At 33.5% G+C, this 22201-nt stretch overlaps 1 protein-coding gene and 1 long non-coding RNA gene across 2 annotated transcripts; both read left to right on the top strand.

The window, feature by feature from the left end:
- Window positions 1-5006: 5006 nt before the first annotated feature.
- On the top strand, window positions 5007-7325 carry LOC147396929 (uncharacterized). Its single transcript, XR_015180351.1, has 3 exons — window positions 5007-5117; window positions 5988-6033; window positions 6873-7325. It is a non-coding gene; the product is annotated as an uncharacterized LOC147396929 (long non-coding RNA).
- A 3698-nt stretch (window positions 7326-11023) lies between these two features.
- On the top strand, window positions 11024-21761 carry LOC147396928 (Saccharopine dehydrogenase). Its single transcript, XM_086452249.1, has 13 exons — window positions 11024-11274; window positions 12577-12674; window positions 14912-14994; window positions 15166-15292; window positions 16101-16164; window positions 17754-17851; window positions 17954-18038; window positions 19249-19372; window positions 19756-19857; window positions 20628-20692; window positions 20889-20970; window positions 21226-21305; window positions 21387-21761. The coding sequence occupies exons 1-13, from the start codon at window positions 11072-11074 to the stop codon at window positions 21442-21444; spliced, it is 1269 nt and encodes a 422-aa protein (XP_086308375.1). The 5' UTR covers window positions 11024-11071; the 3' UTR covers window positions 21445-21761.
- Window positions 21762-22201: the final 440 nt, after the last annotated feature.

Genomic DNA, 22201 nt, shown 5'->3' with positions numbered 1-22201 from the left:
TGCTCTTCGATTTCTCATCACCAAAAAGGAAAAAAAAATTGAAACCAACGTTCTCTTCTAAAGTTAAAATAAATTGCTATTCGCACCCCCCATTAACTTAATTTTTTGGTGATTTAGACATGCACTTAAGATTCTATCTTCTTCAACCTTCAAACCTCAAGAACAAAATATAATTTTTTTGAGGATTTTTGTTAATGTGTGCCCTAAGGGTGCATGTTAAGATGCATTAAATACACCTTGAAAATAAGCCTTTGAGGGTATTTTTTGGAAGGAATTTTTTTAAGGCATTTTTGGTAGGAAATAACTGCAGGGCACATGTTAACGGAAGCAGATCCTTCGTAGCACACACAGTTCATGTAGCAACCATGTAGCACAGTTTCAAAGGATGGGAAAGAGGTCCTCTTGTGATCATGACTTAGATCTAATTAAAAAAATAAGCTTTTTATGTAGATCCATGTCTTTAAAAATGAACGGCTACTGACCTCCCGAGATTTTAAGTTGTGAGTGTTGGAGAGTTGACATGAATTCTTAGTGATATGTTAATGACCCATATGGCCTGAAATTTTGGAGCCATTTGGTTTGAGTTTTGATCTACCCATTTTATCCTCTTTATAACCCTTAGTATATAAAGGGTTTTTTAGGGTTCATTCTTATGTGTGAGAAGTATATATATATATATATATATATTGAGAGAGAAAGAGAGAGAGAGCTTAGAATGGACGTAACAGGGGACTAGGGTTTTCTGATGAACTTCGTAGAAATCTCGTTGTTAATATAGTAGATTGATCACCGTTGCTCGTGAACGTAGGTATATTGTCGAACCACGTAAATCGTGTCTTCTGTTTTGTTATCTCCATTTCTTTTTTACTTTAAATTTCCTACTCGTAGTTTGTTTTATTCGTTGCATCCTTTCGTGAAATCCTATTTTATCACTGATGTAGCGCTCTTCCAATCGTTTAAAATGCGCTACAGGATTGTTACAAAAACCGTGTGTTACAGAGGATTCGTTTTTAATGTTAACAAAACTCTATTTTGAGGAGTAGAAAGATGGATTTTTGTTTTTGAAACATCTAGGATTTTATAATCCAAGTGGAAATCTTGATAACGAATTGCCACTGTTTGGGAAGGAATTTAGAAATTTCCTTCAATGTAAATGGAAAAAAAATTTCTCTTTTGAAATTCTCTGATAGTATCACAAATTCTATCTATATTTGATTTATTCTAAGGGGAATTGTTCCTCCAAATAAACAAAACTATATTTCTTAATTCTCAATAATATCTCCATGTCCATACATTATTTATTTTAAAAGCATCTAGAGTCATAAACCTCTTCAACAAGAATCCTATCTAAATAGGAATAGATAAATAATAGAAAATATATAAACCCTAATAATTACGCAATCCTGACATTCTCACAGTACACAGAAAAATCAAACGTTTTATAATCCAAGTGGAAATCTTGATGACGAATTGCTACTGTCTTGGAAGGATTTTAGAAATTTCCTTCAATATGAATGGAAAAAAAAATCTCTCTTGAAATTCTCATAGCACACATCTCCGCATCAAAATGTTGGAAAAATGAAAAAGACTAGGTTCATGGTTTTAGTTTTTAGGTTCTTATGTCATTTTCTAGGAGTCTATGTTGGAGTCTTTGTTAGGTTCTAGGCCTTTAGGTAAGGGTCTACCTTAGTTTCTAAGAAAATCAATAAAATATCTTTGTAGAGTCAAAAAGCATGAAAATGCTTATAAATATAATTTTTTGGAAAACTCAACTAACTCAAAAGAAAATAGAGAATTTTATAGGAATAGGTCCAAATATCATTAGAAGGTTATAAAAAAAAAAAGGGATAGATTAGATGGGATAGAAAGGAAATCACTTGTCAATGTGAACTAACTCAATTCTAAGGGGACTCATTCAACCCTAAGGAGGATACTCACTCTATATTATTTCCATAACAAAGAATTCTAAAATCCGAAATATTTTCCATCAATCAAAAAAATTAGGGATATTATGAATAAATACCATAAGTGATTTTATTATATGGTACGACTTTATAATAAATTAAAATCACTTAATGTTTATTCGTAGAAAAAATGTTAAATTGACTTCCTACAACATTGCTTTCAACATTGTGCTGACATGGTGGTGTGCATAGAATCATAAATATTTTCTTCATGATATGAGTATTGTAAACTCGAGGAAAATTGATTGTTCTTTGTAAACACAATTTTGAAAGATGTAGTTGCAAGTCAGTGTAGCACAACTTTTATTCATAACATCCCTAATTTTTAAACATTTATAGGTGTCCATCTTTGTAGTTAATATCTCATTGACATTAATGTTGGGTGTCTATAATAAATATTTACATTGATAGTATTAATTCATATGTTCCTTTTTACTTTATAAAGACATGCAGGATTTTTTATGTGGGAAAATGAAATTGATATTATCGATGATAATGTCATTCAAAGTAACATGATGAAGACAAAGAAGAAGAATGACAAATATATCTTATATACATTTAAGATATGCATATTTTTCATATTTTTTTTATTTTAGTTCTAGTGATGATATTAGATATGATTATTATGTTTAAATGATGTTAAAATACAATTTTATTATATGAGATGTTTTGTAGATGTGTTATGTGAATTATACAGGTATTTTATTTATCAGGTAAATTGTCATAAGTCAATTTTTCAAAGGAAATGCTGTCGAAATTTCAATAAAATTATAATATTTATAAGTTTTTATAAATTAACATTAAGTCATTATTTTATAATATTTTTATCAAAACTTGTTGAATTTTAATCAAAATAATAAATGTATTAAAATTTATTAATTATTTTAAATAAAAAATTATTAAATTTATATATTTTAGTATAATTATATATTTATAGGGGTCATTCTATTTAATTTGATGCATTATGGGTGCATTATTAAACATTAAAGACATTCTAGTCATTTTACCAAAATCCTGTAGCTGTAACAAATAACAATTACTAAATTTTGATAAACAATATAGTACTTTTACAGGATTCTATCAAACAAGCTTTTCAGAGTTTCAACTTTTATCGGTTGGTTTGTCCAACTGTTTTCACTCGTAGAATCTGATAATAAATGTTACTTCTGTGATGTAAGATTAGAGAAAATAAATAAAAAATGATGTGAAATAAAATAACAAAATAAATTATAAATATCGTGAAATATTATCTTAATGTTGAAATGAAACACAATTGCCTTACGACAGATTTCGTAATGTAATGTGCTAACAGTCTTTGGACGTCTGTCTCTCAAGATGTAATGCTCCACACGTGTACAAAACAGCACTCCTAGTGTACATCTACAATTGAACTTGTATTGTAAATTATACACTCAAGGACATATGAAAAAATCTCTTGAAAACAGAAGGGTAGTATGCAAATAAGAACTTGAAAATTAAATGAATCAAAAGAGGGAACAAATGAGAATTTATAGAATTAGAAGTGTCTTTCTGAACAGTCACCAAGACTGTTGAAAAGTCTCAGTTTAACAAAGTTTTAGCAAAAGTGAGCATTTCACATGTTAAATCTGAAGATTTACACCCCCTACATGCGCACACACGCGATAAGATTTTTCTAACCAATAGGTTCAAATTTCTTTTAGAACCCATGGGCCCTCATGTGTGTGTGGGCTAGACCCATATCTCTCTCACACTTACTACACTATGTGAGAGCTTCTAAATAAGAGTAATACTCTTTAATTATTTATATCCGATATGAGACTAAAATTTTACACAACTTACAAACAAACCATTTAACTCTTATTTTCACATTTTACTTTAACTTTAACTTTTACTTTTGTTTTTACTTTTACTTCCACTTCCATTCAAACATTAGGATAAATCCCACATTAATTCAACAATAAAATCTAGCAACATTATCAAATGGGCCCTTAACATATTTATAGACATTCTATTGCCACACCAACTTTTACTAAGGCGCCCAATTCATGTGATATCAAGAAGAATTTTGTATATATCTTGGGGTGCTTTTATTAAAGAAAAAGTGTGGTGGCATGCATTTTTTATTGGGAAAATTATTTAAAGGACCTTTACAGAGGGATTTTTTTCTAAATAATCCCTAAGTTTTCAATGGTTGATTGGCAAGACATTTAGTAAACTTTTTCTTTTTAAATGATCCGATCCCTAGATGTCATCTCCCACATTTCTCGTGATTGAATGACTTAACCGTTTGAATTCATTGTTTTCATCCAAAAATTGAATTTTTGACATCTCAATCGAGTTTCGGAGATTCCATTCCGTCATAAAAGAATGTAAAAAACTAGGGATTTTTCTTAGTTTTTGGATTAAAATCGATCAATAAAATTTTTTTTGGATTGAAATCATTTAAACAAGTCGTTATCTCAAGTTTTTAGTCAATCTTTTCATATATTTTAGTCAGAAAAACTTGAAAATTAAAAATTGGTAGGTTTTATCAGCGTCGCATTCACCACTTTTTATTTTAAAAAAGGTGAACTTAACAGTACTTAAAAAAGCGTCGAGTTTGATAGTAAAAATTATGAACTCGACAGTACAAGGGACCATTAAGAAAGAAAAAGTTTACAAAATGTCCTGTCAAACTAACATGCAAAACTTATGAACTATTCAGAAAGAAACACTTTTCGTGAGAATCCTTTAAATAATTTTCCCTTTTTTATTTATTTGATATCTCTATCTAATCAAGTCACTATTAAGTCGAATTGACTGATTGAGTCGAGTCTTCGAGTTCCAAATCCATGAACTTTATGTCCTCCGGTGTGCGTACGCAAGCGCGTGACTTTATTATGCCGATTCCCAAGGTAGAATGGCGCGTGAAGAATTTCACGTTCACGGTGTAGCATATCTGTGTACCAAATATACGGACGTGATTTAGTTTCCTTTGTTGGGAAATGCTCTGACCAAGTTTTGTTTCTCGCGCCACACCATATAATTACCTTTTTCTTCATAATTCTAAACAACCCCCCAAGTCTTTTCTTTTTATATATCCTGCCCTTTGAGTCATTGTGTGGAGAAGCAACAAACAGTGGAAGGGCAAAAGAAGAGGAAGAGAGAGGTAGCTAGGTTGAAGAAGATAAGGTATATTGCATGGATTTTAACTATGTTACTTACGTTATTTAACTTTTGATTAAGTGATATGAGCTGTTGATCTTCTTTTTTGTAGTTGGACAATATATTAATGATATTTTTGGGCTTCTAACCAAAAATACATTATCTTATATCTTCCTGAAAATCTCTTCTTGTTATCGTGATTTCAATGTTGAAGAAGATTAAATTTTTCGTTCGAAATATATAAAAAAAAAAAATTTCCCCAATTAAGACAATTGTGAGTCACAAGTTGCATGGTTTGGAATGATTCTAACCGTCGGATCAAAGTTAAAAAACAAAAAAATATTCAAGATGACCCATGAATCTAATGGTTTAAAATTTAAATCAATCCAATCATGGGAATTATGTGTGGGGTGGGGGTTGAAGTCATGGGAATTATGTGAGGTACAAATCACAAGCTACGTTCATGGGAAAAACATGATATAATCCAAAGAGAATTTTTTTAGGAGTCGTGCTAGAGTGACATTAAAATTGACATTGTTTCGAACGTTACTTACGTTGAGGTGTGTATATAGGCATAGATGTTTTTTTACTTGTATCTCAATGAAAAGCATCTACAGTTTGGTACACACATCCATGTCAGCAATGTGTGAGACGATGTCAATTTTAATGTCACTCCAGCATTTTTCATTTTTAAAACGTTAAAGTTATTTACCTTTGGTACAAAACGCTTTTTCTGTTGAAGTTGGGCATCATCGTTGTGAAAGTCTTATCACAAGGATTTGGAGTCGCCTAACCATATATTGTTCCTTCATTCCATTCTACTTAGAGCCATGTCTTTTGTTATTGAAATTGTATATATAAATACTAATTTTAGGGTTTATTATGGGATCTTTACAGGCTCGGATCATCATGGATGATAGCAGCGGTTCATCCAATTTTGGAGGTTTCGACTTCTTTATATATAATTTTGTTCAAGTGGAATACCTCATATATGTATATATATACACCAATGGACTTTATGACTCCCATCAAATTCGGATCGGATTGGAATGAATCTGATAAAAGTTGGCTCAGACCTAGATATGATTTATAACTTATTTGGATTGTGTCCTTAGTGGATGATTGAATTTGGATGCAAATTTGATCTAACAAGAATTAAAATGAATTTGGGTCCAATAAGTTTTATCTGATAAATACAAATTATTATTATTTTTGGTATTTTCTCTCTTATTATTAATGGTTTGAGACCACTGATCCATTGTTATTGGATCGGTTCCTTCTTGGATCCTGATATAGACCTAAGGAAATGAATATTTTCAAACTTTTGAATTTTAAAATGATTCTTAAAGACAATTGTCTAAATTTGTTCGACAGTTACGGACCACTTGTTCTTTCTGACTCTAATATCTACCACGTCGAGTCAAATAAAAATTGGACCGTAGCCCTTTATTGAATATCAATACATAGACCAAAATCTAATTCAATAATAATAGGATCAAATCTAATTTGATATACAAAATCTAAATAATTCATAAATTTAAACAAAAATAAAATAAGTACCTTCTTACATTTCATTGGATCGATAACCATAGTTGAAACGATCCAATAGGTTATCAAATCAGATCATTATTGGATTGGATCCGCATACTCTATCCAGATCTCAAGTTATTAAATGGGAAAGGATGGAAATTCGGGTCTAATCCGATCGATCGACCATGCCCGTGCCATATTTAAAAGTTAAACATAGGTTCTAACAAAGTTTTTGTCCTAATAAACACATAGATTGGTTTACAAGTCCAAAAAAAGTGGACAAGTTGGGAGCACTACAGACACAGCACATCAACCAGGAATCAAGGATTCAAGAACTCAAGAACAGAATGAAATCAGTGAAGCTTCAATTAGAGAAGGTAAATAAAGAGGTTCCAGAGGAAAAAATTGAGGCATTTAGAGCCTTGAGTGAGGAATATAATAGGCTGAGGGAAGAGTATAACTCAATAATATTGGCTAGATCAAAGACCCAGAAATAGATTTTATCTCATCTGCACTATATGTACCTGACTCACTATGTAGCTTACTATATAAGGAGTATGTTTTGTGTTAAAATATGACTTCTTTATATTATAATACTGTAAAGAGGATTGCCCAGAGATTTCTTGTAAAAATGTTGGTACGCTAAGATATTTGTACTTGGATCTGGGATTGAGATGCCGACGATCATGAAAATTTATGTTTCCATGATTGGATCTCGGGTTTCATAAATAACATTGATGATACTTTCAAATAATTATGTTCTATTGAAGGCATAAACTTACTAAGTTGGTAGGATTTATGAATGTTGAAAGACCTAGGAATTTTGTTTAAAATCCACTTTCGCCCATTATTTACTATCACTAATTGATTTGCATATTAAAAAAAATGCATGTATATATATATATATATATATATATATATAGGGAAATGTTCAGCACCCTAAGTTTTACCACACACTTTAACAAACGTTTTTTGTCCTACATGGGTTAGAAGTTTTGGAATGCGCTGATTTTTGGTGAGGATGATCTCTATGATTAGAAGATCATCCTCCCCAAAAATCAGCCCATTCCGAAATGTTTAGCCCTATGTTTACACGTTGAAAAATCGTGGACCGTCCATTTTTTGTAAATCATTTTTGATGGGATTAGAAGTTTTGGAATGGGCTGATTTTTGGTGATGATGATCTCTATGGTGTAGAGATCATCCTCACCAAAAATCAGCCCATTCCAAAACTTCTAACCCATGTAAGACAAAACACGTTTGTTAAAGTGTATGGTAAAGCTTAGGGTGCTGAACGGACCCATGTTATATATAGGGAGCGGTTCAGCAGCCCCATTGGGTTACAAACTTTGGAATGAGCTGATTTTTTGTGAGGATGATCTCTATGATTAGGAGATCATCCTCACCAAAAATCAGCTCATTCCAAAACTTCTAAACCCTTCAAAAGTGATTTACAAAAATTGGACGGTCCACGATTCTTCAACTTGTAAATTAGGGTTAGAAGTTTCAAAATGAGCTGATTTTTGTGAGGATGATCTCTTCACCGTAGAGATCATCCTCACAAAAAATCAGCTTATTCCACAACTTGTAACCCCATCAAAAGTGATTTACAAAAAATGCATGGCACCATATGGGGCACCATAACGGGCTGCTGAACCGCTCCCATATATATATATATATGGGTAGCGTTATTTGGCCAACAGTTTGGCAAACACATTTTTCAAAACATGGGTTAGAGGTCTTGGAATGGGCTCATTTTTTGTGAGGATGATCTCTATGGTGAGGAGATCATCATCACCAAAAATCAGCCCATTCCAAAACTTCTAACCCCATCAAAAATGGTTTACAAAAAATGGACGGTTCACGATTTTTCAACTTGTAAACTGGGGCTAGAAGTTTTGGAATGAGCTGATTTTTGGTGACGATGATCTCCTCACCGTAGAGATCATCCTCACCAAAAATCAGCTCATTCCAAGACCTCTAACCCATGTTTTGAAAAAGTGTTTGCCAAACTGTTGGCCAAATAACGGGACCCTATATATATATATATGGGTCCCGTTCAGCACCCTAAGCTTTACCACACATTTTAACAAACGGGTTTTGTCTTACATGGGTTAGAAGTTTTGGAATGGGCTGATTTTTGGTGAGGATGATCTCTATGGTGAGGAGATCATCCTCACCAAAAATCAACTCATTCCAAAACTTCTAACCCCATCAAAAATGGTTTACAAAAAATGATTTTTTGTGAGGATGATCTCTATGATGGGAAGATCATCAAAAAAAAAAAAATCAGCCCAATCTGAAACTTCTAACCCCATTAAAAGTGATTTAAAATGTGGACCGTCGATTTTTTACCAATTTTTATCACTAATTTGTAAATCACTTTTGATGGATTTAGAAGTTTCTGATTGAGCTGATTTTTTGTGAGAATGATCTTTTCATCATAGTGACCATCCTTGCAAAAAATCAGCTCAATCCAAAACCTCTAACTCTTGTTTTGAAAAACGAAAGTTTTTTCATATGTTTTCTCATATGGCCCTTGAACCGCCCCCTATATATATATATATATATATATATAAAACAAACGATTATAACTCTACGACAGATCTAGACCCTAGATCCGTGTTAAATCAGACGGTCTAAACAGTTTGTAGAGATATAAGTCAGATTGTGTGTATACCGAATGCGACCATATATATATATATATATATATATATATATATATATATATATATATATATATATTGGGGAGTGTTCGGAGGCTCTAAAGGGAGCCAAACATTATCACTAAAAATCAGCTCATTTCGAAACTTCTAACCATAGTTTACAAGTTGAAGAATCGTGAACCGTCCAATTCCTGTAAATCACTTTTGATGGGGTTAGCAGTTTTGGTATGGGCTGATTTTTTCTGAGGATGATCTCTACCCACATATATATATATATATATATATATGTAACATATGGGTCCCAATTGACAACAACGTTAGGGAGATAACAGAAGACAAAATGTGTCCTATATGATTTAAAAGTTTTAAATTGGGTTGAATTTTTTTTTTTGTAAGGGTGATATCTATGGTAAGGAGATCATCATCACCAAAAATCAGTCAAATCTAAAAGTTCTAATCCCATCAAAAGTGATTTACAAATTAATGGTAAAAAATCGACGGTTCATAATTTTAAACCACTTTTGGTGGGGTTAGAAGTTTCAGATTTTGCTGTTTTTTTTTTTTGTGAGGATGATGATCTTCTCATCATAAAGATCATCTTCACAAAAAATCAGCCTATTCCAATAAATTTAAAATATATAAGACAAATGTTGTCTCCTTAACATTGTTTGTCGAACACTACCCATAGCATATAGGATTTGCATGGAGGACATGCACAAATAAAAAAATATACACAATGAGGTATTCCTTGCCCATACGATAAAAGACCAACTTCAATAAAAAATCAATTTAACTAAAATGATTTTCTAAGAAAAAGGCAAGTTGTGCATATTCATTAGAGAGCTGTTATTGGCACCCCAACTTTTACTTATTACAATCCAATTAAAAATAAAGAATGAGTTGTGACAATTTGACACTCTTTCTTATCATATGCCCCCATCACAAAATTATAGATCCTTTGCTTCGGGATACACAAAAAATAGATTAATGATTATGTAACTGCCATGTCAATGAGCGTAAGGGGGCATCTGTCAAAAAAAGAGCCTCAAATTATCATTTTACAAAAAGAAAATAAGTGAATTATTGAGAATAAGTAAAGGTTGGAGTGCCAATAGAAGTTCTTTCAATTTTTTTTACTTGATTTCTAATTTTTGGGTTTAGGATTTTATATGAGCCTAATCATAATCTTAAATCGAAATTGTTTGAATAAGTGTTATAATATTTTGTAATGTTGAGATTATAATTGAGATTTTTCTCAAAACGTGTGCAACTTATATTTAAATTCCGATTTCGGTACATTGTTCATTTTTATTCTCAAAATATACATTCAATTGAATTCGTCATTTTTATAATTGATGAATTCTTGCTATATCTATGAATTCATGGATATTAAAAATGACAAATCAATGTTTTAGGAATTAAAATGAACAAAGTACCACTCAACTCAAAATTTTGTCATATTCAACGCACGAAATGGAGATTTACTCATTATAATTTGAGCCAAACATTTCTAATGTTTGTAAAATGTGTTTTAATCTTTAACACAGGAGTGATAAATAATTTACGAAATTGGATTGTAATAAGTAAAAGTTGAGGTGCCAATAGCAGCTCTATTATTAAACAAGGTCCAACAAGTGCCACGTGAAGTAAATATAAGTAATCCACGTGACCAAGGAAGATATGACGCCACGTCAGCAAAATGATAATAAGATAAAGAACAGAGATAAAATGTGAAAAACAATACAAAATTAAAAAACAGGTGTAGAAGGCAGAAGAGAGAGAGAGATGGCGCGAGCTTCTCTTCATTTGAACCAGACTCTCTCCGCTTGCGTCAAAGAAAGCGAATCAAAAGTGGTTAATTTCCCAAACAAGACCCAAAATTCTAGGGTTTTGATACTGGGAGGAACTGGGAGGGTTGGCGGATCGACTGCCACTGCTCTCTCCAAGCTCTGCCCCCATCTCCAACTCTTTGTTGGAGGTAGAAATAGGTGCTTGTAACAAACCCTAGTTCATCTCGTTTTCAATTTTCACGATTTTATTTAGTTGAATTACTCGAAATCACTATTTTAGTTTGAATCAGTTTACTGAATTAATCAACCAAATCAGAATGTTTTTGGTTTAATTCCAAGTAATTATGGAAAATTGTGAACTAGTTGCACCGAATCCAACCACGTAATCTTTTAATTTAGATAATTAAAGTTATTTTATGAGAAGTGTTGGAAACAGATTTCAATTGCATTGAGTGGAATTTTTAGTTTAACTGAGAAATGAAATTTAAAAACACTATTGTTGATTGAATCAATTTAGTAAATTAAGCAACCAAATTGGTCTGATTTTGTCTTAATTTTAAGTAATTGTGAAAAATTCTGTACTATATGCATTGAATCCGACTAGAAATTCGTAATTGAGATAATCAAAGTTATTTTTATGAGAAATATTGGAAACTTATTTCAATTGCACTGAGTGAAATTTTTAGTTTTACTGAGAAATGAAATTTATATGTCGATCTATAGCTAATAATAAATTCAATATATCATTATATGGTATATACCACCTTGTCGTGAACCCCTTGTTGCAATTTTGAAAAAAAAAAAGCTTCAATTTTTTACCCCCAATGATACAAATCCAACTAAGACACCAAAAATACTTAGGTGTTTGTGCTACGGGAAATTAATCTCATATCTCTTTGGGGTTGTAATATACCACCATACTCTGAAGCCGATGTTCATGGATGGGCGGATATACATTGGGGGCAAGTCCCCCACAAGAATTTTTGAAATCTACGAAGATAAATGAGTTATTGCAACAGATAACAACGGCAGATAAGAAAACTACCGTTATTGCCCCCACAAAAAAATTTCCTCTTATTTGTTGCCCACACAACTTCTTTTGCTCTTGGTTGCCCCCACAAGAGCAAAATCCTAGCTCTGCTCGTCCATGGAGGCTTTCACTCTGGTACCTTCTTTTCATCTTTTCGGGACCCTAGGTAGCATTTTCCTCAAGTCGCCCCTTCCATTAACACCCTTGGTTCCCACTTTGTGGCGGCTTCAATATTACATCCTTCTTTTTGGGCCTCAAGGCCCTCCTTCCAAGGTTTGAACTTGAGGCACCAAATTTATAAGCCATCACAAAAGTTCAATCAGGTGATTTAGTTAAATGGAACACTCGTAAATTTTTTGGTATGGTATGCAACAAAAAATGGTAGATTAGACATGCATATGAATTTGGAATTTTCTTGACATTTCCTCCTGTCATGTGTTGGATGCTAAACTGCACAAATTTCCCAGCAGGGCGATAGGGGATGCTTTAGTGGCTACTCTTGGAGAAAGATCAAAGTTTGTTGAAGTCAACATTGATAATATAAAAACAGTGGAAGCGGCTTTAAATGGTGCATGAATTCTTCTTATAATATTGGCTTTTCAAGAAAGATCCTCTGTTTAGCTTTAAATGTAAATAATGGATCTGATTGGGTCCCTGGGTTTTTTTTATATAGTTTTGGAGTCTCTTCATAACTATGTTGGAGTCAGATGTTTCATGCTATGATAGCATGACAATGCTACGTTAGTATGACTAATATCTACTCATATGCTAGCACGGATCCCTCCCAGTGCTTTGTCTCCTATATTATTTGGCTGTTATAATTTGTGGTTATTTTATCTCTGATAAAAATCTCATATGAAAAGCACGGACGGTGATAATTTTCCTTATCCTAGAAAATCCTTCTAGAAACGCCTAAGGCCAACCATTTTGTGAAGTTTTCAGAGCAGAGTTCCAGATGTACCATCCATTAAAGGTCAACTAATTCATAGTCTTAGATTGTTGAAAATTATGTAACAGGGACATAATTTTATAGTTTTCATGCTGAAATATAGTTTCACATGCATGTGAAGAACTAGTTGCATGGATATTAGAAGAAAGACAAAACCTTCTTTTGTCACAACATTTATATCATTTGGATATGGTCCTCATCATACTATAGATGGTGTCTTAGTGCCATCATGAACACAGCAAGATAACAACACCTCAGTCAGTCAGCCTACAAAACAAACCAATAGATAGAGCCTAATGGATCTTCGGATGCTTTACTTGGTAGGTGAATTGGTCCATCATAAGTGCTCTAATGAAAAGGTTTAAATCCCTTACTTGGAGGAGAGCAGTATCCACTTATAGGTGTCAACCCTTTCCCTGTTCTTTTACATATGTTGACGTCACTTTGATAGGTGGCTGTTTTATTATGATAGATGTCATTTATTTTTCGTATTGCGAGATGTTCTTGCCTTTAGTTGTCTATCACCATCACCACAGGACGAACTCCCATGGTTAAATCAACTAACCATGCTGCCTTTCTTGGATAAGGGGTTGTCAACTCCAATGATTGTGTAGGTGTGGTGAGTCCCTCGTCCCCACCTGATTTAAGGCTATGATGGGTTTGACACGACCTTTTCGATGTCAGACATTTTCCCTTGTGAAGGAGCTCAATACAATGTTATTATCTCGAGAACTAAATTTTCAGAGGCGTACTGTCTAAAATAGAGAAGTATGTAGGAACTTGATATATGTGTAGACTCATAAGGGCAATTTTTGTTGTGATTGTTCCAGGGTGTTTCTAGGTATTGTTTTTAAACGCTAACGTGTGAAGTGACACATTTCACTATCCAAAGCCTTTCATGCATAACTAATAAGGATGCATTTGAATTAGATACATAGTTAATACAAATGGATAAATAGAAAAAAATTCCAATAAAGTGGAAAAATAAGGGAAAAAACTGACCCAAAAAAAAAAAAATTAAATACAATTCGCAATTTCACATTCCAAAGTTTAATATCCAAATACAAATTCCAAACTCATCAAAATCAAGTTAAAATGTTCCGCATTTATAATTTCATACTTTCCAACTTTATAAGTTTTGGTTCCTCGAACAAAAGGGACAACTTTGTGTGTAACAACCACTAACTAAAAAAACACAGCACCGCTCTAATACTGCAAAGAGAAGGGAAAGTGTAGATTCAACTTCGAGAGACCAAAAAAATTGGGAAGAAACTAAAAATAGTGGAAGAAGAAGAGCCAAAGATTGTATATAAACTGAATGTTATAACAAGAACAACTTTTTGATTAAAAGACTTATATAATGATAGTATGATACTGCAAAAATAAAGGGAAAAGTACAAGTAAATATCAATCTCATAAGGCATCGAGAAGGCGTGCGCTCCCCAAGACACAAGCCTTTTCAACGCCTTTTTGAGTTATGCATAATCCATTGGGGAAAAGTTTCTTTGCTTAGAGCCTCTTGTTTTTTTATGAGAGCCTTGCTCCGAGATGATGTTCAAAGACATTGCCATTTTCTGATTGTCACTTTTCTCTTTCTTGATTAGACTTTTCATGATTGTATAGATCTAATCTCTCTTAAATGATGCAAATGCTGACTGTGGATCCTCTTTGTCTATTTAAACTAAAAATTAAAATCATAATAGATATCAGGGCATCATATGCCTTGACTGTACTCTTGGAAAATGTGATCTAGAATGGTGGATGATTTAGGAGTTAGCCTCTGCTACGAATTTTCCAAAACTTCGTTAAATTAGCTTACATAATTTTGTTACATGCCCATACCTTTTCTACTACAGATGTAGATCTTGTAGTTCATACGGCAGGACCTTTTCAGCAGGCAGAGAAGTGCACTGTACTGGAAGCTGCGATATCTACCAAGGTGAGAATTGTACTTTCACCTTGTGTTGCTTTACTGTATGAAAGGTAAAGTTTTTTTATGATACTTTTTCTTCATTTTTTCACTAATCACATTTTCCCCTCCTTTTTGTGATGATTTCAATTAATGTGTGACCTTATCTTATCTTAATGAAAGTTCTCTTTCTCCCAACAGACCGCTTACATGGATGTGTGTGATGATACAAACTATTCATGGAAAGCAAAATCTTTTCACAAGAAAGCAGTTGCTGCTAATATTCCTGCCTTAACAACTGCAGGAATCTACCCTGGAGTGAGCAATGGTGATACTACGTACATTCTTATTCAACTAATGCACATAAGATATATATATATAATAAAACACAACAGTGGGTCCCCCTCCAGATACAGTGGAGTGGGGTCCTCACTACCCACTTTATTTCTTTTCCTCTTCACCCCCTTCAACTTTATTTTCTTCTCCCCCCGCCCCACCCACCCATTGTTCAATAATACCCCTCTTAACTTTACTCTCTTTCATCTTTTACCCCTTTAACCTCAAAGAAAATGACCGTGTCAAAGGCACAGGCAAACTCTAGTATATATATATATATAAAGAAAAAGGTGAAAACTACCATTGAGTAAATCAGATAAATGACAACAGCTGTACAATGAAATGCACACAAACTCTAATGGAAGTCTTTTGCTAGGACCTGTCAATATTTTATTAGTAGAGGACTCTTCGTATGAAGATTTTGGACAATTTATGTGTCAGAACTTTTCAATGCTGATTTTTGCTAAATATGTCATGGTTGGTCACCTTATCTAGAAGTGTCAACAAAATAATGTTTGTACTGATGGATGTAGGACAATTTTTTTCGAAGATCTATAAGGGGTTTAGTCTTTTATTCATTTTCAAATATTACTACATGATGGAAAGTTAACTGATTGAACATGGAAGACCTTTTCTCATATGTTGTTTTATCATAGCTGTATCTATAAGGTTAATTTCGTTTTTGTTTTATTTCTTCGAATGTTTTAATCTCCTTTAGGAACTGGATCCAAACAACTTGTTCTATTACTATGATCTCTATATGTGTCAAGTATTGATTTCTTCTTCCATTATCATGACAGTAATGGCAGCTGAGCTGGTGCGGTCTGCAAGAGAGGAAAACATGGGAGAACCTGAGAGGCTAAGGTAAATTCCCCCAACTATTTGCTAATTTTACATTCAGAGTTTTTGTTTCTTTATCAAATCATTCTTCATGGAGCATTAAGAAAAAATAAATAAATCAAGGTTTAACTATTATTTAACTACCCATAAAAAAGAAATGGAAGGATACTAAATATTTTTTCCCATATTCTATACCAACATTTTTAATTTGATTATTGGAATAACAAGTTTACAGTTCCATTCCTAACTATTTTGTTTCTATTTTATATCTACCCTATGCTTGTGTTTTTTGTTTTCTACGATTAGTGTATATTTTCATAAGGCCCAAGGGAAAGCATACAAAGAGTTCGGGAAAAAAAAACCTGCCTGGAACCCTTCAACAACCAAAAGAATCACCAAGGACATGACATCCCGAACCCAAACTTCTCCTTATCACTGTCCACCATAGGCTGTTATTATCAACTCAAAATCTTTGTAACCACTAATTGAGTATGGCGATGTTCATAGACTTGATATTTTTGACCTCCAATGCGTCTTCCTTCTGAGGGGAACAAATGATGTTCCAATTAACTGTGAAATTATGGGATCACTACAAACCATTCCACTTGAAATAGGGGGTTAGTTTTTCAATTTGATTTTTGATCTTCCTAGGGATGTAGACTAGGGAAAGGAAGTACACATAAATACTCGATGTGGTACACTTTAATTAGGGTCAATTAACTACCCTTGGATAAACGTCTAAACTTCCATGAGCCTAGACGTTTGCCAACTTACTCCTAGACTAGATCTCAGATGCAATTACTCGTAGCTGGCGCCAAGAGGTAGTGCAAGATATCTTGAAGGAATATACATCTCATGTTACCTTATGTTTAGCTGAAATGAACCTACCTCTGAAATAATTAAGCTTTTTTTTTCTCGCGATCCATAGCTTAAGGTGAAAATATGTGATGGCTGGAGTTACATTTCAGATCTAACAATTTTAATTTTTTTTTTCTTCTTTTTTAATCAAATTAAACAAAGGAAGTAAAATCTAGAAGCCTCGAAAAATATAAATCACAAGCTTAGAGGAATCTGTTGCAAGGTGATACAATCACACACTCATACACAATGATTTGTAGCACTTATTGGATGTTTGGGGTTGCTGCCAGATTCTGCTTCCCCTTAGCCAGCAAGCTAGAGTCGATTCTGGGGTAAAACAATAACAAATGAAAGTGGGAAACACCTTATTTTCCTGTATTTTCTTTTCTCAGAATGAAAGTAACTTGGAGTGGACATCACAAACAAAATACCTCTTTTATTCTTTATGATTTTTATTTGGTTTTTCCGGTCTGAGGTCCCCTCGTTCTGTTCACTTCTTATTTGTTCCATAACATGGTTTTCCCACTTCACTGCTTTCCCATGCATTTCTCTGACCTAAACCAAACCATTGGCAATTTTTGCAGATTTCTGGAAAAAAAATTGGATTACATATTCAGATACTAGAAATAGTTAAGTTCAAATATAACACTTAAATGCAGTATGCAAAGCATTAATCTGTTGCTCATTTTCATTATGTCTTTGTGTATTTTATTAAAGCATGTTTGAGTCTGAGATCACTAATACATTATTTTCAGATTCTCCTATTACACAGCAGGTTCTGGTGGTGCTGGTCCAACAATATTAGCCACTAGCTTTTTGCTTCTTGGGGAGGAGGTCGTTGCTTATAATAAAGGTCAATTCTTACATTACTCACTGATCTTGCTATTTCTTTCATTTCAAGTGTGGTTCCGTCTTTTAAGATATACCTAACTATGTTAATAAACCCTTTAATCAGGCGAAAAGATCAAACTAAAGCCTTATACTGGAATGCTCAACATTGACTTTGGAAAAGGGATTGGAAAGAGAGACGTTTATTTGTTGTAAGTTTGATTATGAGATAAATGAATCCCAAAAGCATCTCGCAAGCTTTTTGCAACTAAACAAAAAAGAATGCTCTACATTCTATGACATTGTTTACACACCATAGACATACATAATGAATCACTTTTCACCCTTATAGATATCCAAAACATTTGTCTGGACTCTGGATCAGGTAGATGACTTGGCTGTTTAATCAATGTAATCCATAAACTTGTGTCTAAGTTACCATCTAAATGGTACTCCAAATCTTATAAGCCCAACTCACAATGATGATGACATATTAGTCATGATTTCATTCTTTCCTATTTTTTTATTTGTTTGAATGTTGATAAAGCATAAGAAATTATCGGTAAAAGAGAAAAATTGCATTGATATCACATGGTACCATTTATCCATCCATCTACACCCTTATCAAGTCAATCTGAGATTAGAAATGAAACCAATCATGAAAACATAGGGGGAGGGGTAGCCCCAATAGTTGATAGCTAAGGGAATTCAATTCAGATGGTTTGTTCTTACAAAAACCAATAACATGTGAGAAGGAACATACCATTAAGGATCTAGAAAGAGTGAGGAAAATCAGGACGTGGGTTGAGATAGTGAGAGCACATATGGCCAAGACCGATAACCAGATATTTGGAAGCAAGGAATTAAATTTCAGCTTCAGTGTCTATTTCGGTTAGCTTGGAAATGAAAATATTTCAACCAGTGTGGATATAAATACAATTTTCATTTAAATGGTGGAAATGTTGTAGAAATGATTGGAAATATGGAGAAAATTTTCATAAAACTAAATAATGAAACTAAAAAAAAAAAAATCTCATAGGTCATCAAACTATACTAAACAACCATATGGAGTGTGGAAATGAAGATCAATAGCATTTCACTTGGAATTTCCTATAGCCCCTGCCATGTCACAGCCTGAATCAAATGCTAAATTTACCTAAATACATACCTCTGAATTAACTATAGTAAATGCCTATAAGATTATAGAACATGAGAAAAAGGTGGATTCATCGTTTTTTGTGTTCCATTTGACAGTTTTCCTGTCTCCTTAAGTCAATTTTACCGGTTTGAGTTTGGATCACTAAATAAAAAGAAAAAATCGTACAGTCATAAGGCTGCTCAGCTTTGCTCTAGCTCCGAATGCACAACACTACAAAGCTATTTTTTCCAAATCACTTCTTAGTCAAGAGTTTCATGTTTCAGGAACTTGCCTGAAGTAAGAAGCGCTCATCAGGTCTTAGGGGTACCGACTGTCAGTGCTCGATTCGGTACTGCACCCTTCTTCTGGAATTGGGGAATGGCAGCCATGACAAGTCTTGTTCCTGGTGTATGCTCTCTTATATGTCTTGGATTCTGCCATTTATTTTTATAACCATATTATTCAAATTTTAATTAAGTTATTTGTTCCTGTGATGTTCTCTTTATTGCATTGGATTCGGTCTTGGAATTACAACAAAAGGTAGTATAAATAGTATCTCTTGCAAGGAATTATTAAATGCAGATCTGCAGATAAGTCTTTTCGATCTATTTACGTATGAAAATGGAAGATGGCTTAGCACAGATCTGAAAGAAAAAAAGAAAGTTCGACATTTTAGAATCTTGCAAACTTATATGAGCCACCGCGTAGGAAAAAAAAAACGTTATAGACAGCAAGAAGTTTATGTAGCTACTACAATTGATTTTTCTATCTGGTTTTTTAATTTTTTTCAGGAATTTCTAAGAGACAAAAGCAAAGTCCAGCAGATGGTTCAAATGTTTGACCCTCTTGTACGTGCTATTGATGGAATTGCAGGAGAGCGTGTGTCAATGAGGGTGAGATACTATACACAAGGAAACTGAAGGAATCAATTTTGTGGGTTCTTGAATAAGAGCTTTTTTTTTAAAACATATGTATTAGATTATAGGGGAGGCGTTGGGAAGGATACAGAAGGAGGTCAAGGAGACCTACATGAAAAGCAGAAAAGAAACAGAGAAAATAAAGCAACAAGCTAAACACTTAACAACCACTCAACTCTTTATCCTCCCCAACTACAAGGTCCCATTTGCTTAAGGATCTTACACCATAAAAAATTGTCACCTAAATGATAAATTCAGGAACCGGCTACTCCTTCCTTCAAAGATCCTTTTGTTCCTGTCCTTCCATTGCTCCTAATAAACTACAAATGGGATTTATGGAGCAGGGGAACCCCCCGTGGATTTTAAAGGTGTTTTCTTTTTCTTTTTTTTTGGTGTAAACTTTACCTGGAGTTTAAAGATGTTTTCTTTGAGGAATTTGTATTTAGGTGGAAAGCGGTTTGTATCTCTTAGTCTGTAGTATTTGTAAGGGTGGTCATCTCAACTGCCCATTGTTCATTCTAACTTTCATCAATAAAATTTTACTTATAAAAAAAAATACAAATGGGATCAACCCCACAAAATTCTTTCTTCCGGATTAGTGTTTGTGTCTATGAAAAGCTTATTTGGTTTCATGAGATGGAGAGGAAGAAAGGAACTGTGCACAAATATACACACGTTAATAATTAATACAACCTGGAATGCTAGAACAGTATAAGGTTATTTATCCTTTTTTTCTCTTTTTACAGGTGGATTTAGAGTGCTCAAGTGGACGCCATACTGTTGGTATATTTAGTCATAAAAGACTTTCTGTGTAAGTCTTACCTTTCCAGTTCTTTTTACAACATTTGACGTTGGAATTTTCCTCATCTCACTTGACTGTTATTGACTTCACAATAGTTTCTCCCATCCTCCATGCTTGCTTTGCTTATCATTCCACTTTTTCAGATAAATGGAACCACTAGCTTTTCACTGTACAATATAGTTACACTTAATGCCTATCTTTTCAGATCAGTGGGAACTGCAACAGCTGCATTTGCACTGGCAGTTCTTGAGGGAAGCACACAACCTGGGGTTTGGTTTCCAGAAGAGGTATGTATTTGCCATTGAGAGGATTGATACACAATGTAGAACTTAATTAAGTGGCTGTTAATGGAGTTGAAAATACCAAATTACCAGAGCCAATCCAAATTGATCTTGTAACAGATCCGTGCCACTTATCAAGTGGGCAGAGAAGAATAAAAAATCAAATCATGATGTATAGATTCGTTGACATTCAACAATAGTTGGAATTTAGCTATCAACCATTAGTGGGTTTGCTAATCCCTTTTCACATTTTCCATACAGACTGAAGGAATTGCAATTGATGCCAGAGAGGTCCTTCTCCAACGTGCATCACAAGGAACAATCAATTTTGCAATGAACAAGTAAATATTTGATCCCATTTATTGTCTTTCTTACTCTAGTTCTTCTTTTTTTCTTGGATTTACTAAATTTTCTGTAAACAGGGCACCATGGATGGTGGAAACTAACCCAAAGGAGCTCGGTTTTGGAATATATGTATGAGGTTACTCCACTAAAGTCCAAGTGCATTTGAATTTTTCTCCTTCCACTTCATTGTTGTGGTGAACTTACAATGTTGCTTGGAGATCTCTGTTCCATAGGTTGGATTCAAGTAGGATATGTCTATTTTTTCATCGGTAGTATCGTATTGTAAGATGTGTATGAAGAAAATGTTTTCTCAGTAAAATCAATTTCCCATGAAAATTTCCGAGATATTATTGCAACAAGGGGGAACACAATTCATTGAGCAACGAATCAACTCTTGCATAACATGTAAAGTAAAAGTAATAAGAACATTGTCATGGAACTTCATTCGCAAATGAATCTCTCTTTGAACTACTTTGGAACAAAATTTGAGACTCATAAATCTTCTTTGTTTAATCATTCTTTTCTGTTTCAATTGTAGCGAATAAATTTTATTCTATCTTGGAATGGACCCACTCCCGAAATTTTTGTTGGTGAAAGATGGCACTTAGGATGAGATCTGAAAGAAAGTTGGATTTTAGTTTTGGGCTTGGGAATAATCTTAGGATTTTCCCGCCCTCACGAGAAAATAATTTTCATAGAATTCCCACAAAATGCAATTATGCACCTGAAAATTACATTTTCTCACCCTTTTTTTGGTGAAATCATTCAGATTAGTGAGAGTCAAATACAGGATACCAGCTCAACATGGGCTGGTGTTTCTTCTCATATCTGATGGCATTAGGTTTTGTCTTCTGTTACTGATTATAAAAATTATTGTTGAAATCAGGTTAGC

The sequence above is a fragment of the Akebia trifoliata genome, chromosome 8 (genome assembly GCF_017979445.1).
Source record: "Akebia trifoliata isolate Shusen 1 chromosome 8, ASM1797944v1, whole genome shotgun sequence".
In the NCBI taxonomy this organism is placed as follows: domain Eukaryota; kingdom Viridiplantae; phylum Streptophyta; class Magnoliopsida; order Ranunculales; family Lardizabalaceae; genus Akebia; species Akebia trifoliata.
The sequence above is the reverse complement of the archived record's forward strand: the minus strand, read 5'-3'. Positions and strand labels throughout refer to the sequence as shown.